Below are 16539 nucleotides of genomic sequence, written 5' to 3'. Positions count from 1 at the left end.
AGGTTTACAATGGACCTCCAAATTATCAACGCTAATCAACATGAGTTTTCTTTAAAAGTCAAAAACTATTTTAAAATGTATTTGGTAGCTAAAATAAACAGTAAAAACAGTTTTAAAATACCCTCCCAACAAATATTCTTTTTCATGACATTTTAAGACAGCCAGTAGGAATTGGAACCCTTACTAGACCATGAAACATTTGCATTCTACTTCCTGAAACTATAAAAAGTTACTGACCAATTTCACTAACACAAACTATAATGCATAAATGAAATGTTTTATTTATTTATTGAAATTTATAATACCAAATTACAAACAGAAATTATTAAAAATTAGCATACAATATATATTCCAACATAAAGAATCTAGCCATATTTTTAACAGACAAATACATTACCTTCTTTAGTAAGGACAAGTTTTAGATGTGTAATATATAAAGCTTTATTGATATTAGTATAAAAGTGAAAATCTAAGGAAAGAACTCATTGGCAAAAATTACAGTGGAGGATCAACTCTAAAGAGATAGAGACAGAGGATTTTTTTTTAAAATCTAAGTACTGTTTATAATAGTGAGAATACTGCAAACATGCTGTCACAAAACCTAAGAAGGATCTATAATACAACTGACAGATTGTACATTTACTATGCTAAAGGGATGACCATGATATTGCGATGAGCAGATTACCAAGAACTAGAAAATATACAAAAACACTAGCACAAACTGAAGCATAAAGGTGCATTCAATGGGAAGAAGGGTACTACGCATTCATTTAAGCACATAAAAATGTCTAAACAGAACAATTACACCAAAATGTCAGTTGTGGCTATGTGATGATATCGAAGGAATTCTGGTATTTTTACCTCCACTTTGTTTATCCTGCCTGAATGAACCTTTTACTATTAAATAATTGTTTCTATTATAAGAGTAAAAAAAAAAAAATCAAGACTTACCCAACTAAAAGAAGAAGTGCACAAATTACAGCAAATCCCAAAGTGTACTTGAGGGCAGTTTTAATTTGCTAGATGTCAAGGGAGAAAAGTATATCAGTAGACATGCTTACATAAAAATTCTTACTAAAGTGTAACAGTATTTTTATATTTTTATAAAATTTTATATTTTTTATATTTTTATATTTTATATTAAACATAACAGAATGAAAAGTGTAGGTTCATTTGTTGGAAAAATATTAAAATTTAAAATGAAATAATCAGTACATTATATTTTAAGTATCCTTACAAAATACAAAAGCTTTTAAAACTTTTTCCATAGTCAACATCTTACAATATGTAGTAGTTTGGAGATACAGCTATTTAATGGTCATCTTTAATAAATTATCAGAATATTTAATGAAATATTCTCCCACAAAAGTAGTAATCAAAGCCTACAATACTAGCTCACCAAAATGGGTTATGATAATAAACCTTTAAAATCCATGTGTGTATATATATATATATATATATATATATATTACATATAAATATATACATATATAGATAATAATTGTATACCTGTATATATATACATACTTTGATATCTATTTTAAATATATCCTAACATATACCATGCCAGGCACCTTCCCAAAACTTTACATATGTTAATTTAGTTAATTCTCATAACAACACTCTGATACATGCTATCATCCTTATTTTAAGAGATAAGGAAGTCAAGGCCCAGAGAGGTTAACTAATTTGTCCTAAATTGTGACCATATAGGTCATAAATAATTAAATAAACACTTAAAACCAGAAACATGGGACTTCAAAGGCTGTACTTGCTCTGTGCCCGTAAGGTAATTCAGAGGTAAAACAAGCCAAAGCGAAACACACAAAGTATGGATAGAAGTTAGTGTTCTCAAAGACAAATTAGTCATAAATAACATTGATCTTCTCAGACTAATCAAGCCCCTAAAAAAGTCATCCTTTAAAATTTAAATCCATGTTTCATATGAAAAGGTCTTATCCACGAAGGAAATAAGACAGTCTGAGGAAAAATAACAAGGATCCCAAAACATTGCAGAATGGGGAAGCAGTAACATGTATCTCCTCCCTGAGAGTTTATTAAATGCACAACCAGCAACCTTACCTTACACACTTCCCAAATATAAAGTTAATACACTATCTGAAAATCAAAATTCTAACTCTATAAGTAAGATGCAAATGTTTGTAAGGCTTTACACATGTGCAAACGATGCTATTTTCTAAATGAGTGCATTTTTGTATTTATATAATAAACAAGACATAAATTTCTGCAACTCAATAAAAAGACATTACTGTTATACTGCTTTTTTCACATTTAAAGATGTTCTGCTTTGACAAAGACCTTTCAATAATTGCTTCTGTCCTGTTAATTATTGTATACTAATAAATTTCCTGATTTTCAACCATGTATACTACCCAGAGACAGGCTCAACTTGATCATACAGCACCGATATATTTTAAGGTGTCCCACAATTACATTCATTTATATTTAATCAAAAATTTTATGCCAATGCTTCACTGATACTGACATGCAGTTCTGAACACTTCTGTATGCTGTGTATGTCAGGGTATGTATCAGTGTTATCTCACATTAGCACAAAATACAGTGCATGCTAGTGTTCCTCCTTTATGCACTAGAAAAGGGGCCGTAAATCACACCCTCTGTTCCCCATCTGGCATGGCTCCCATTTCACTGCATCACAAATGCTCACTTCAGTGCTACCTTTGGATACCTGAACACTATAAAGACAGCTGAATGGTGGCAACTTAGACCACTGACTGACTACACAGCCTTCTATAGAAAAAGTCTGCAGATGCCTGCTCTACAAATCCTTTGTTAAATCAACAGTCCCATTATAGGGCCACCAAGAACTTGAAACATGTGCGGTTCTAATAGCTAAGTGTCAAAGACAATCTAAATTTCAAAAGCCTTGTGTGAAAAACGTAATATCTTGGTATGTTTGGGCTAAAATTTACATGATAGTACTTAAACATGATAGTAAATATGTTAATTAAAATTAATTTCAATAGTTTTTCATTTAGTGTGGCCACTAGAAAATTTCAAATTTTACATGTGAATAGCACTGTATTTTTATTAGACAACACTGATTTAAAATAAACTCCAATAGAATCTTATTCTTTGAAAAGGAAAGAATTCTTTTCAACTAAAATGGGATCTCTAAAATAGATAACTTACTGTGCATTTGGTAGAATCATCATCATCCTTTTCTTCATAGTAGAAGTAGACAAAAGGGATCCAGAAGAACACACAGAACAGTATAACAGAATATAAAGCTGTGGAAATAAATCATACACTGAGTTCTACTGATCATGTATGTATTTTCCATAGTCATTTACCTATATGTACACATGTATGTTTATATACTTACTTGGCAAATTCACTCCCCATCCAATTTCCTATATTCCTATCTGTTTGTGTCATATTCAGACAGACTTGGCTCTCTCCTACTTGATAGGAGAGAAATTGATAGCACTTTTAGAATAACACGTTAACTATAGGGAATTTATAATAAACACGATGATAGTAAGTGTGCCAATAATATTGTGGCAGCTACCCTCTGAGCCCTTGCTGTGCACTAAACTCAGCACATATTAAACTTCCTCTGAATCACCTAATTTAAATTACCTTTCTTATTCATTACAACTTAAAACTGACACAGATGACCCAATATTTGCGAGCCACTCTGGTAAGTTCAAGAGCCAGCCATAAATGATATGGTCCTTTGGATATAAATAATTCCCCATGCTAAATTTAAAATATGCAGTATTATGAAACTGATGTTACACAACGCAAAATGAAGGCTTAAAAAAGCAAGAACATTAATTTCAAGATCAAATGTTAAGAATTACTATTTTTCTGTTTTAAAATAATGTGGAATAAGAGGTTAAATTAAAAAGTCAAAAGTAGCCAGAGGTATAGTGTATTTAACAGTAAAAATAGGTGAACAACTTTTGGGGGGCCTTAATAGGCCAAGAAATGTGTTTTTAAAATCTAGGTTTCATTACTTGCATATACAAAAATTTATGAAACATAATGGAACCAGTATAAATATACTGACCAATTATAAAATGATAATCATTGTATTTCTTTGTAAAAGGAAGAAAGTATGGGGGCGCATGCCTGTAATCCCAGGACTTCAGAGTTGGAAGCAGGCCTGCAAGTTCAAGGCCAGCCTGGGCAACTTGGCAACTCTGTGAGATCTGTGTAAGAGAAAAGCTATGAGTATACAACAAAAAAAGGAAACAAACAACAGCAAGAAAGGGACTCATAAGGATGATTTTTAAAAAAGTGTTTGCAGAAGAAACTGAAACAATCCTACAGGCTCACTATCAGTGGGAAAATAAAACACTATAGCTTCTGTGGAAAACAGTATAATGTTCCCTCAAAATATTAAAAGCAATTATCATACAAACCAATAATTCCATTTCTGAGTATGTATCCAAAAGAGCTAAAAAAAATGTTTCATGTTCATAGCTGTATTATTCACAATAGTTAAATGTAGAAGTAACCCAAATGTCTACTGATAGATAAATGAAGAAGCAAAATGTAATATGATACATAAAATTAAACAGAATTCAGCCTAAAAAGTAAGGAAATTCTGACAGGTGGTGTAGCATGAACTTGGAGACCATCTTGCTAAGTCAAATATGTCAGCTACAAAAAGACAAATATTGTTTGATTATACTTGAGATCAAAATCATTAAGAAAGAAAGGTGGTTGTTTGTTTTACTTTTCTTGCTAAGACAAAATGCCTGACACTCAAAGTTAAAGAAGGAAAGGTTTATTATTTGGCTCAGTTTGTAAACGTTTCAGCTCATAATTGGGTGACTCCAGGGCAGGGTGGCACAGCAGAAGAGCAGTACAGATGAAAAAGTTCATGGCAGCCAGAAGACAGCAAAAGTAAGCAAGTGACAAACCACAAGTAACTAGCAGCAAGTCTCTTTCTGTCCCTTATACTGTATCCACTGCTATCCCTAAGGACAGGTAACACACCCTTAATCCCAGCAACTTTAATCCTGGCACACAACCTAGAACTAGCCACCTCTGAAAAAAAACAACTTATGACTGCATGTAGCTTTAGGGGGACATCTAGACACAAGCCATAACAGTGGTTATCAAAAGCTTGGGGGGGGGGGGTAGAAAGGAATGGGGCAGTTTCCTGGGCACAGTTTCAGTTTTACAAGATAAAAAGAGCTGGTCAAGGATCAGCAATATAAGCAAGTCCTCCTGAAAATAGCCAAGAGTTGAGACAGCATTAAATCTTTCCCAACAGGATGCTCATACCCTCATACAATAATCAAAAACCAGATGTGACCCAAATGTCTATCACCTAGAAAATAAGAGTCTTGGTTACTTTTCTCTTGTTGCTGAGACAAAATACTTGATGCCCAAAATTAGGGAAGGAAAGGTTTATTTAGCTTATAGTTTGGGGGGGTTTCAGTCCATAATCAGCTGGCTGCAAGGCAGGGTGGCACAGCACTGGGGCAACACTTCAAGGCAACAGCCACGGTGCAAAAGGGAGGAACAAGCCTCTTCTCCCCCCTTATATTGAACACCGGCCGCCTCCCACTCCAGGGCGTGTAGCACTCACTAACTCTCTGTGTCTTCCTCTTGCACAGGATGAGGATTTTTACAAAGTAAGGATCCTAGCTCCCTGTCTGAGTCTCTCAGTTAAAGGTCTAAACTTCTCAAGTTGACACAATGTATCAACCATAACAATCCACCCCTTGTCAGCTTGGCAACCAGACATATTTCTTTAAACCAGCCTCCAGATACAAAGGCTTGCTTATTCTTAATGTTTTGCAACTTGAACATAACAACAGCTTAACAATCCTTAAGAACCAGCATTGAATTTATCAATACTGTATTACATTAGAACATAACATTTCGCCCCTGGCCTCCCAAAGACTCATACACATTCTTTTATGTAAAAGACATTTAGTCCATCTTCAAGAGCTGCCAAAGTCCTAACAGTTTCAGTATTACTGAAAAGTCCAAGTCCCAAGTCTACTCCAACAAAGACAAACTCTTAGATGCATACCTCTGTACCAACGAAAACAAAGTTAAACACTTCCCACATACAATGGCACAAGATAAACATTTTTATCCCCAAAGTTACAAACAGGAGAATACAAAGGACTGGGACAAAAGCAAGTCCAAAATCCAGCAGTGCAAACATTAAATCCTGTAGTTCCATATGTAACATTTGAGCCAATATGTGGCAAACTGTGAGCTCCAAAGTGCTTGTGAGACCTCCCCCCCACCCCACCCCAGCACTTTTGGTAGCTGTCAATCCCACAGTTTCTTTCTTGGGCTGGCTTTGTCCTGTCATTGCAACTTTCCTTAGATGACCCAAAATTTTCCAAATTTTCCAAAATTCTGGGGTCTTCACTGCACCTTTAGAGTCATACTCACAGCACATACTGCCCTCTCAGGGGTACACTGTCTGGCCTCCCAGGTCCTCTGAAATCTTGGTGGAAACCTTAACCTCAGAACTCATGCATTCTCTATGCACTTAAAAATAGCAACACATGGAAGCTGCCAAAGTCTGCTGCTAGATGGAGCAATAGCCAGGGTTTCCTCTCTCTTGGCTACAGGAATCAAGAGACTGAACACTCCGAACCCGAGTCTGAGGAACAGATTTTCTACGCCACTGCCATTCTGGAACTTGGTGCAACTGCCACCACTATTCTGGAACATGGCGCTTTGTTGCTTTGTCCTCCAAGTAAAGACTCACTTTTGCAGTTTTGAGGCTGCAAGGTGTGGTGATCCACTGTCTCTTCCTGTGATGCTCCTATTTTATTTATTTATTTATTTTTTTGGTTCTTTCTCAGCAATTGAGATCTCTATCTTTACAGTCTGCAGTTTTCCTGAAACTTCCTTTCTGGTCAAATTCACATTTTAAATCAATCTTCTGGGCTCTTTGTTCTTGATTCACAACATAAATCTGGCTAAAAGCTCCGAACAAGCCATGCCACTGCCTCAACATTCAATTGCCTTGAAATTTCTTCTGCCAAATTAATCAGTTCACCACCCTTAGTCTCAGACATAGGCGAAGTCTCTGGACAGGAGCAAAATGCAGACACTTTCTGCAAAACTATAACACACATTGTGTGGAATCCAGCAACCAATGTAGTCTTTTTTCCCAGCAGAAACCTTCCAGGTCTGGTCTTTACAGGCAAGTTTTCTATCAGCCTTCTGGACTCCTGAGTCCTGACTGGAATCTCCCACACAAAATAGCTTAAACTGTTCCAGTGCCAATCTTTCAGGTGCCACCTCAGAATCTTTCCAAACTCTTCCCACAAGCCATTCTCAAAGACAGACTTTAGTACCAAAGGAGTAGGGTCGTTGCAACTATACCTGACCATGTGGTTCAAGAGCCAAAAAGGCAGAACAAGCCTCTTCTCTTCCCTTACATTGTACACAAGCCACCTCCCCGTTTTGCTCTGGCTGCTGCCTTGAAGTGTTGTTCCAAAGCCATGCCACCCTGCCTTGCAGCCAACTGATTATGGACTGAAACCTTCAAAAACTAAGCTAAACCTTTTCTTCCTTAATTTGGGGTGCTGGGTATTTTGTCCCATCAATGAGAGAAAAGTAACCAAGACAAGACACAAACAGAATGATATATTCATACAAGATTGGCATGGTGCAATAAAAAACATGTAGCACAGATGAGCTTTTTTTTGGCAGTGTCCCTTCATAAAAATTTCTTCCTTTTATTCATAAATGTAAAAAACTGTAAAGATTGAATTTAATTAACTTTTTCTATATGACTGGGAACAGTTCTAATACAACGTTGGGCTTATGAATCGGTAAATAGAAAAATGTTACTATTGGCCATGCTCAGGTGACTGGGGGAGAACCAGATGCCAGGCCTCTCCCATGAATTGGCACCACTTGCAGACCGCAGGGGAGAACAAGAAGTCAATAAGAAGTTAAGACCAATTGTGAGTCAGCGCCATGCACAGACTGACTGGGGTCAGCCAGATGCAAGCCCCTTCTGGCATGCAGGCAGGGAGACAAGAGCCAATATGGCATACCCCTGTACTCCCCTCCCTGCCCCCATATGCGACTGGCTGATTTGGAGAAACACAGGCTATACTAGCTTAAAAGGTAAAAGACAACTCAATACCGGTAGTGTTTAATGTTTCACTGACTTTGTAGGCCTCAAGCTAGTAGTTTGATCACCTATTAATAGTATAACAATATGCAATGTAGCATATATGTGGGATCTCCTTCTGAAGGTGGTGGCCATTGTTAATTCCCTATTATCTTGTTTCAAAATTCTGTATCATTCTCGTTGTTTTGTTTGGTTGGGTTTTCTTCATTTTATCTGGTTTCATCTTGTTGTATCTTAGAGCATGGGCAGCTATTTTGAAGATAACAAGAATATTACGGTAGCCATTTTGGATTTGCTGTTACCTTGTTTTGAAGTTCTACACTGCATTAATTGTTTTGGTTTTATTGGTTCTATTCTATTTCTGTTTTGTTTGATTTTACTATGTCTGAAAGTACGAGCAGCTATTTTGAAGATAACAAGAGGTATAACGGTTAAAAAAAAAAGTTGCTACTATTACTACCGTGCTTCTTTTAAAGTCCTACCTCAAACACACAGCTATTTTCAAAGGAAAATTAGTCTTCATTCCAATGCCATGCCATATTCATATCCTAACCTCTTTATACAGTATGCTTTTACTTATGTTTTTATTAAAATACTGCTGTTAGCAAATAAAAGATACACAGATTTTCAGTTTAACAGATCTTATTATAGTCAAGAACATACTATGAAAACTTTTAAAAACCTCATTTCTCCGGAAAGACAAAGGATTAAACTTGTAAAGTTAAGTTCCTTTTTAAAAACAACTTATCAAGAACTAGCAAAAATAAGTGAATAAAGAACCATAAATTTTTAAAAGGACATGATAAAACACTGTTGCAAAGAATACTTAACATCCCTGATTTTTAATATATACAAAAAGCAAAAACCTACCTTTTAAGTACTGTATATCATTACAATTCACATGAAAATTAACTCATATATACATTAGGCTTCTGAATCATTAAGATTCAAAAAACATATTCTTGCTAACTACTAATCAGAAGAACTTTTAAAACAAAACACTATAATAAAAAATATCCTAATCATTATTGTGAAAGAATAGTCATCATAAAACATTGTGCTTTAGAGGGTCAGAGTATAAAGATATTCTGGGAACTCTGAAAGCCTTTTTTTTTTTTTTTTTGGTCTTTTTGAGTCTCACTATGTAATTCAGGATGCCCTTGAACTCACTGTGTGGCCCAAGTTGGCCTTGAATTCACAGCAATCCTCTTGAAATGGCATCAGCAATGGTACACAAGGGACTTCAAACTACCTACCTCAAATTTCACACCTTCTATAAATATTTTGTAAGTGTAAAGCATTAAATGTTCAGTGTACATCAAAGCTGTTATCATCTGCAAGACTGCTGTGACAGGCAGCTTCTATAGTGACTTCTGCTGGTGCCACCTGTGGTATTCATGCCCTTGTGCAATCCCCTCCCTAGAGCATGGGCTGGGCTTAGTGACGCACGGCTAAAGAAGAGAGTGTAACAAAGATATTGGGATGTCACTCCAAGATTAGTTGACAAAAACACTCTGGCTTCCATCTTGATCACTTGATCCCCTTCTTGCTCGGGGAGACCCTGGTGCCAGGTGGTGAAACACCCTATTATGAGTTCAAGTAGTACAATACTGACACTGCTGGTCAACAAATAAGCTTGCTTATATCCTGTGAGGAAGCCTGGAAGCAAAGTGTTCCCCAGCAGAATGGGGGACAACTGCTGTCCCAACAGACACCCTCACTGCAAGGAAATCTGAACCGGGAGATCGGCTAAGGTGCATCTGGGTTCCTACCCACTGAAACTACCACATAATGTGTGTCATTTTAAACTGCTAAATATTGAGGAAGTCTATTACATGACAATAGATAACTAGTAGAACTTCTGATTATACCACAGGGTGATTCAAACGTTCTGAATTTATATGGTGAAAGTATACCACTTGGAGAATAAAACTGTTTGTAGACTTAACTTAGAATTTATATTCCGAAGAATGGTTACTTTATTTACAAAATTTTGTAGATGTCGCCCTTCTTTGTGGTACTCATTTCAAGGTTAATGCTACAATCCCATTTTTATAACAATAAATTGTTAAATTAAATGGCCACAGAAAGGATTACATAATTCATAAAAGTTGCAATTGATGACCAGAACATTGACCCCTCCCCCCAGCCAAAGCTATACAGAAATACAGAAGTACCAGAAGACGGAAAACATGAAAGGCAAGGAGCACTGCAAGCTGACTATTCTTGTAGGCCGGCTGTAACGTATGTAAAGAACCACATTCTGATTTGTAAGCTTTGGTCTTCATGTTTTCTTAGCCTCACTTTTTATTTTTTCATCTGTAGTTGTGGGGTAAGAGTCTAACCCTAGAAAATTAAATGAACTTATAAAAACCTAAGTTATGTTAAGTTCCTCTTACTGCAAAGAAATCTACAAAGTTTATTTTGGCTAGCTGTTTTGACACTCAAGTCCCAGAGGAGTGGACCCAGCACTTGGGGCACTGGTGGAGGAGCAGATGAACAAGACGGCAATGGCAAAGAGTACATGGGGACCAACTGCTTACCTCAGAGCCCAGAGCAACCGAGGAGAAGGGATGGCACCAACCAGCAACCCACAGCGCTCTTCAAGGGCACAGCCCAGGGGCCTCAGGACCTCCAGTACACAGACCTGAGTGCTGAGTGTCCACACCTCCTGAGTGTCCACAGCACCGCCCAGTAACAGCAGTTTTGGGACCAAGCCCTTAATTCGTGTGCCCCGGGGTATATTTGGTGCAAGCTGCCGCACAAGTTCTCTGAATTTCAAGCTGTGGTAATAACCTGTTCTGTACTGACTATATATTACACAGAACTATTACACTCTATCCACAAGGAGCTCTCCAAGTTAGCTCATTCAATACTTTCGTCCCAACTTTGTAGATTTTTCAAATAGCAATTTAAATTCTTTAAATTTTTTAATAGTAATAATTTAAAAAAAATCTTTAAATGATAAATTACTAATGCAAAACATTGTAATTATAAATTGAATGACTTTTAGTAAATTTAGGCATGTAACCATCACCATAATCCAGGTTTAGAGCATTGACACTACCCGTTAAAGGTGGCCTCTTCCAGCTGGCAAATAAAATCCACTGCTGCCCCAACTTTAGACAGCCAACAATTTGCTTTCCATGTTCAGAAATCTCCCTTTCTGGACACTTCTATACATGGAATTGCACAAGATTCAGTCTTCTTCTGGTTGCTTTCACTAATCTCAACAGTGGAAATTTTTTCTATAAGGATCAGATAATGAATCTTCTGTTTTGCAGTCTATCAACTCTCTAACAGTCATTCAACTGGACTGTTATACAGCAAAAGCAGTCACTGGCAAAAGGTAAACAAACGGGCTTGACTACATTTAAGGTGGAACCATTTTCCTTGCCATGACCTGCTTATCTCTAATTTAGATTGCTAAGCACATATTTCATTGTCCAGGGATACAGGGATTCATTGTCCAGGTATGGTGGCACACACCTGTCATGCCAGCATTTGGGAGACTAAAGCAGGAGGATCATCACAGGTTCAAGTCCAGCACCGGGGAGTTTAACACCAGGTAGAACTATAGAATGAGTCCCTGTCTCAAAAGTTATATCTATATCTACATCTACATTTATATATGTATCTTCACAGTTATTACATTTTTGGGTTCCTATGAATTTGAGGCTGTTATGAAAAATGCTACTATGAACATTTGCATACTTCCCTTTGTGTGGACATTGTATTCATGTCTCTTATGAAGATTTCTAAGAGTGGAAACTCCTGGGCCATTAGTAAGTTTAAGATTTTTGAGAAAGTTACAAACTATTTTCCCAAACAATGGTATGATTTTCTGTTCCCACAGAGTAGCACCTTAAAATTCCACTTTCTCTACATTCCTGTCAACACTTGGATAGCATCTGTTCTTTATTATTCCCAGTTGTGTACTGAAGGTTGGTGTTCCCCCAAAATGAAAAACTATTTGATAATCAAATTAGTACAGCTATGAACCATGGTTGTAATCAGCCACCCACCAGAATACACTCAAGGCTGCAATCAAGGCAATGGCTATCTCGCAGCTATCTTTAACTTTCCCCTAGAGCAGAACTTGCTTCCAAGGTCATTCACACAGCTGCCAGCAAGATTCTGTTCCTTACTGTTGGCTGCTGGCTGGAGGCCACCTTCATTTGCTAGTGATGTAGGCCTCTCCACAGGCTGTATAACACATGGCAACTCACTCCACAGGAGTGAGCAACAGAACACGGGCAGAGGGTGCAAGCGAGGTGAAAATCATAGTGTTTCATAACCTCATGTCTGAAGGGACAACCAAACCTTTCTGCCTTATTCTCTTTGTTAAAAGCAAACTATTAGGCCAGGCACCTATGCAAGAAAAGGCGAATACACAAGGAGTTCAGAGTCTGTTTACCCTGAGAGAATAGCAGAAAACGCAGTGCAAGAAGCTTGGGAGGTCAAGGAAAAATTCCAGATCACATGAGGTTCTGTGAGTTCTAGCAGTGATCTTGTCTTCTACCGTGAGGAAAATGGTATTACTGGATTTTAAGCAGATAAATGGCAGCATTTGTGATGTATTTAAAGAATCACTACAAAGGCTGTTATGAATTTACTAAAGAAAAGATATGTGAAAAGAGGCTCCTAACAGAACTGAAAAAAGAGACAATGGTGGCTTAAATAGGACAATAGCCAAAAGGCAGTGAAAGTAGTCAATTCTAAATTTTCAAAATCGAGCCTAAAAGAAGTTTGACATATAATGTGAAAAATAAATTTCCAAGGATGCCTCCAAGCTTTCTGATCTGAGTAACATTTCCTTTTGGCTATTCTCTACTGTAAGAAGAGTACTGAGTGCAGGTGACTGAGGGTCAGCTGATTTGGACACATGAATCTGAAATGTTTTCAACTTACTTGTAGAAATTCCCGTGAGAGTTGTACACAGGAATATGAAGTTCTAGAAATAACTGAATCTGGGAGTTTGGTAAATCAATGATATTTACAATCAAGGGACGGTATAAAATAACCAAGGATTACAATCATGAATTGATTCAAAGATGAAGCCACTGGGCATTTAAGGATCCGAGAGGTTAAGAAGAAAAGGAACCAGAAAAACAAACTCAAAAGGTACACTAAGGAGGTATAAAAAATCCTGAGAGTATGTGTTTTTTCCAAACTCTGAAGTATAAAGGGTCGTAATATAAGTGAATATAAGTGACAAATTAGTGACACAATGCACAAGTCATACTAGTTGTAAGTCCAAAAGACCATTTGTTTCTCTAATGTCTCCATTTACAAATAAACACTGAGGCTACTAGGCAAATCACCTAGAAGATAGCTCCTTGTGCACACACACCTTTGGCAGGCAAAGTAATCAGCAAGACCAGCAACATGGAAGTATCTGAAGCAGCAGTGAGGAACCAGCAGCTGGGCTCTGGTGAACTCCACCAAGAGAAGACCAGTTCCGGCCCCACATCCAGAGGCCAAGATCAGCTCCATACAAGTCAGCTCCATGGACAAGTTCCACGGCAAACTTGGCTGCAGTACAAAGCACATTTCTGGGACATGATTTGGACACTATCACAGAACTGTGAATGCCAGAGGAATTTTACTACTTTTATTTTCCCTTGTTTGTCTGACTGGCTATCCTTTTCCTGTCTGGTTGGATTTTGTCTTGTTTTGCATTTTGTGGTTTTGTTTTAGGCTTTTTCCTTTTTTTCTAGTCTCATTTTTTTCTTTTCTTTTTCTATCTTCTCTTTCTTCCCCCCCCCCACTGTTTAGGTTTATTTTTCTTTTTTGTTTTCTTCTACTGATCCTCTTTCTCTCTATTCTCAACTATCTCTTAAATTTATACCTTCAAGTGAGTAACTACTGTCTCTTTCCTTTCTGATTACTCCTTTGCTTTCTCTTTCATTCTTTCTCTCCTGTGTCCTCCAGTTTCCCAAAACTCAGGTGAGCATCCTTTGATCTCCAACACTGATTCTACTGTATTTGACCTGATTCATCACTTTATTTTGGCCCCCACCCACCTTAATCTCCCTTGCCCCACAACAGGGTAAAATCACTCCACTATGGGGAAAATCACGGCACATAAATACAGGGTATATGTTTGATTTTGTTACACAACTTTAGAATTTGCTTTTATAATTAAAGATATCAGGTTAATAGTCACCACAGTTTGTCAGGAGCTTAATTGTACTTGAAAATATTGTTATTAATAATAAATATTGTTATTAATAATAACTGTCCTAGTTTAACCAGGATGGTTGTACATGTTACAGTAAGTTTTTCCCCCTTCTATGACAACACTATGATTGCATGGGTCATAACCATCAGCACAGTCCAGTACCAAAAGATTGGGTGCTGAGCCAAATAGTAACTTTACATCCTTTACAAATTGGGAAAGCACATTCTTGGGACAGATACAAAGAACAACCTACATCTAGAAGACATCCCTAAAGAAGAGACATCTAGGGAAGCATCAGTACTAGAGATAAATTTACCTACCATCAGAAATCAGCAAGCATCAATATAGAAAATGACAAGACTCAAAAGCAAAATGCAACTCCAGATTACCAGCCCAACCAGGACAAACCTGGAACACAATAAGATAAAGAAAATTGGAAGTCAAGCACTGGAACTTTCTGAAATGACAGCAATAGAAGTGAAAAAAAACAAGTGGAAAAGGCTATAGAGAAAATAATCTCAGATACAAAAAGAAATGATGCTTAAAATCAAAATTTAGAGTAGACATAGATAAAAGATGAGCTTAGAAAAAAATGATGGAAACCACAAATGCCCATTGTAAGAAATAAATGGAACCCATGGAACAGATCCAAACAGAAATCCAAGAGATTAAAAATATATGAAACAGACTGAACAAAGGAGAGGATAGAATATCAGATCTTGAAGACATAAATGCAGCTAGTTACCATGAAAAGATATCTTGAAAATAACAAGAGACCATGAAAAATCAATCCAACAGCTACAAGATAAAGCAAAGAATAACATAAGATTAACTGGGGTCAGTTAGAAAGTTGGAGACAGCACAAATGCCATTAAAAATAATTCTTCACAGAAATAATGGCAGAAAACTTGCCAAGGATGGATAAAGAATTTGACATACAAATAAAGCAGCTAGAACTCCAAAGAACCATGACAAAAATAAAACTACACCAAGACATGTAATAACCAGGATTTCAGAAATTCAGAACAAGAACCAAATATTAAATGCAGTTCAAGAAAAGAAACAAATCACCTACAAAACAAAGCACATCAGAATCACAGCACAAATCCTCAAATCAAGGATAACTGGAAGTGAGGTGTTTTGAGCCATAAAGAAACAATCACCAACCCAGGTTGATATATCCCACAAAGCTATCTTTCAAAATTGATGGAAAAATAGGTACTTCCATGACAAAGAATACCTGAGAAAATTCATGACCACAAAACACTCTTCACACTGCTCTGAAGCATATATTACAAAGAGAAAATGAAGACTTCAACCATAAGAACATTAACAGAAAGAAGCTACCAAGCAAGGTAAGCAATTAAATAGAGGGGAAAAATGGGAACTAACAGGAAAACAATATGGAGAAATAAGCCAATACATACCAGTTGTAAACATCAATATAAATGAACTCAACTTACCAATTAAAAGACAGACTGGCAGAATGGATTCAGAAGCAAGATTCAACAATTCTACATTCACATTTAACTCATAGACTAAAAATCAAAGGATGATAAACAATAGTCCATACAACAGGATCCCAGAAAAAAGCAGGGCTACTATTCTACTCGCAGACAAAGTGATTTTCAAGTCAAACTGATTGAGAGAAAAAGAAGATAACTACATTCTTGTAAAGGGACCAATCCAAGAGGAAAAGAAAATAAAAAAAATAAATTAAAGAAGAAACTAAACAGAATCTACAATTCAATGAAAATGCCAGTACAACATAGAGGAATTTATGGAACACAATGAAAGCAGTCGTAAGAGGAAAATTTATAGTGGTAAACTCTTGCATCAGGAAAATAGAATGAGCTCAAATAAACAACTTAATGTTGAGCCTCAAACTCCTAGAAAAGAAAGAACAAATCAAACCTAAAACTCATACAATAAAGGAAATTACAAAGATCACAGAAGAAATTAATGCAATAGAGATGAAAAAATAATACAAAGAACCAATAGATTGAAGAGTTGGTTCTTTGAAAGATTAAATAAAATTGATAAAGCTAATGTTATCAAAAGGAAAGAAAAAGACTCAAATTCAATCAATTAGGAATAAAAAGAGTGAAATCACAATAGATCTTGTGGAAATCCAGAAGATCATCAATACCTACTTTAAGAACCTACACTCCAATAAGATGGAAAACACAGAATAGACAGATTCCCAAACATATAACAATTACTGAAACTTAATCAA

The 16539-nt window shown here is 36.5% G+C and overlaps 1 protein-coding gene across 1 annotated transcript in view; it reads right to left on the bottom strand.

Moving 5' to 3' along the window:
* The window catches only part of Lmbrd1 (LMBR1 domain containing 1), a 94076-nt gene that overhangs the window by 57174 nt on the left and 20363 nt on the right, over positions 1-16539 (bottom strand). The window contains exons 4-5 of the mRNA XM_063227041.1: positions 3175-3272; positions 952-1019 (exon numbers count right to left, since the gene is read on the bottom strand). Of these exons, the coding sequence (XP_063083111.1) occupies positions 952-1019; positions 3175-3272 (166 nt within the window). The remainder of the gene's footprint in view (positions 1-951; positions 1020-3174; positions 3273-16539) is intronic.

This window comes from Cavia porcellus, unplaced genomic scaffold (assembly GCF_034190915.1).
Source record: "Cavia porcellus strain 051 isolate PalLab524CR breed Dunkin Hartley unplaced genomic scaffold, mCavPor4.1 scaffold_16, whole genome shotgun sequence".
Classification (NCBI taxonomy): Eukaryota; Metazoa; Chordata; class Mammalia; order Rodentia; family Caviidae; genus Cavia; species Cavia porcellus.
Note: the sequence above shows the minus strand (reverse complement) of the source record. Positions and strands in the feature narration are given on the sequence as shown.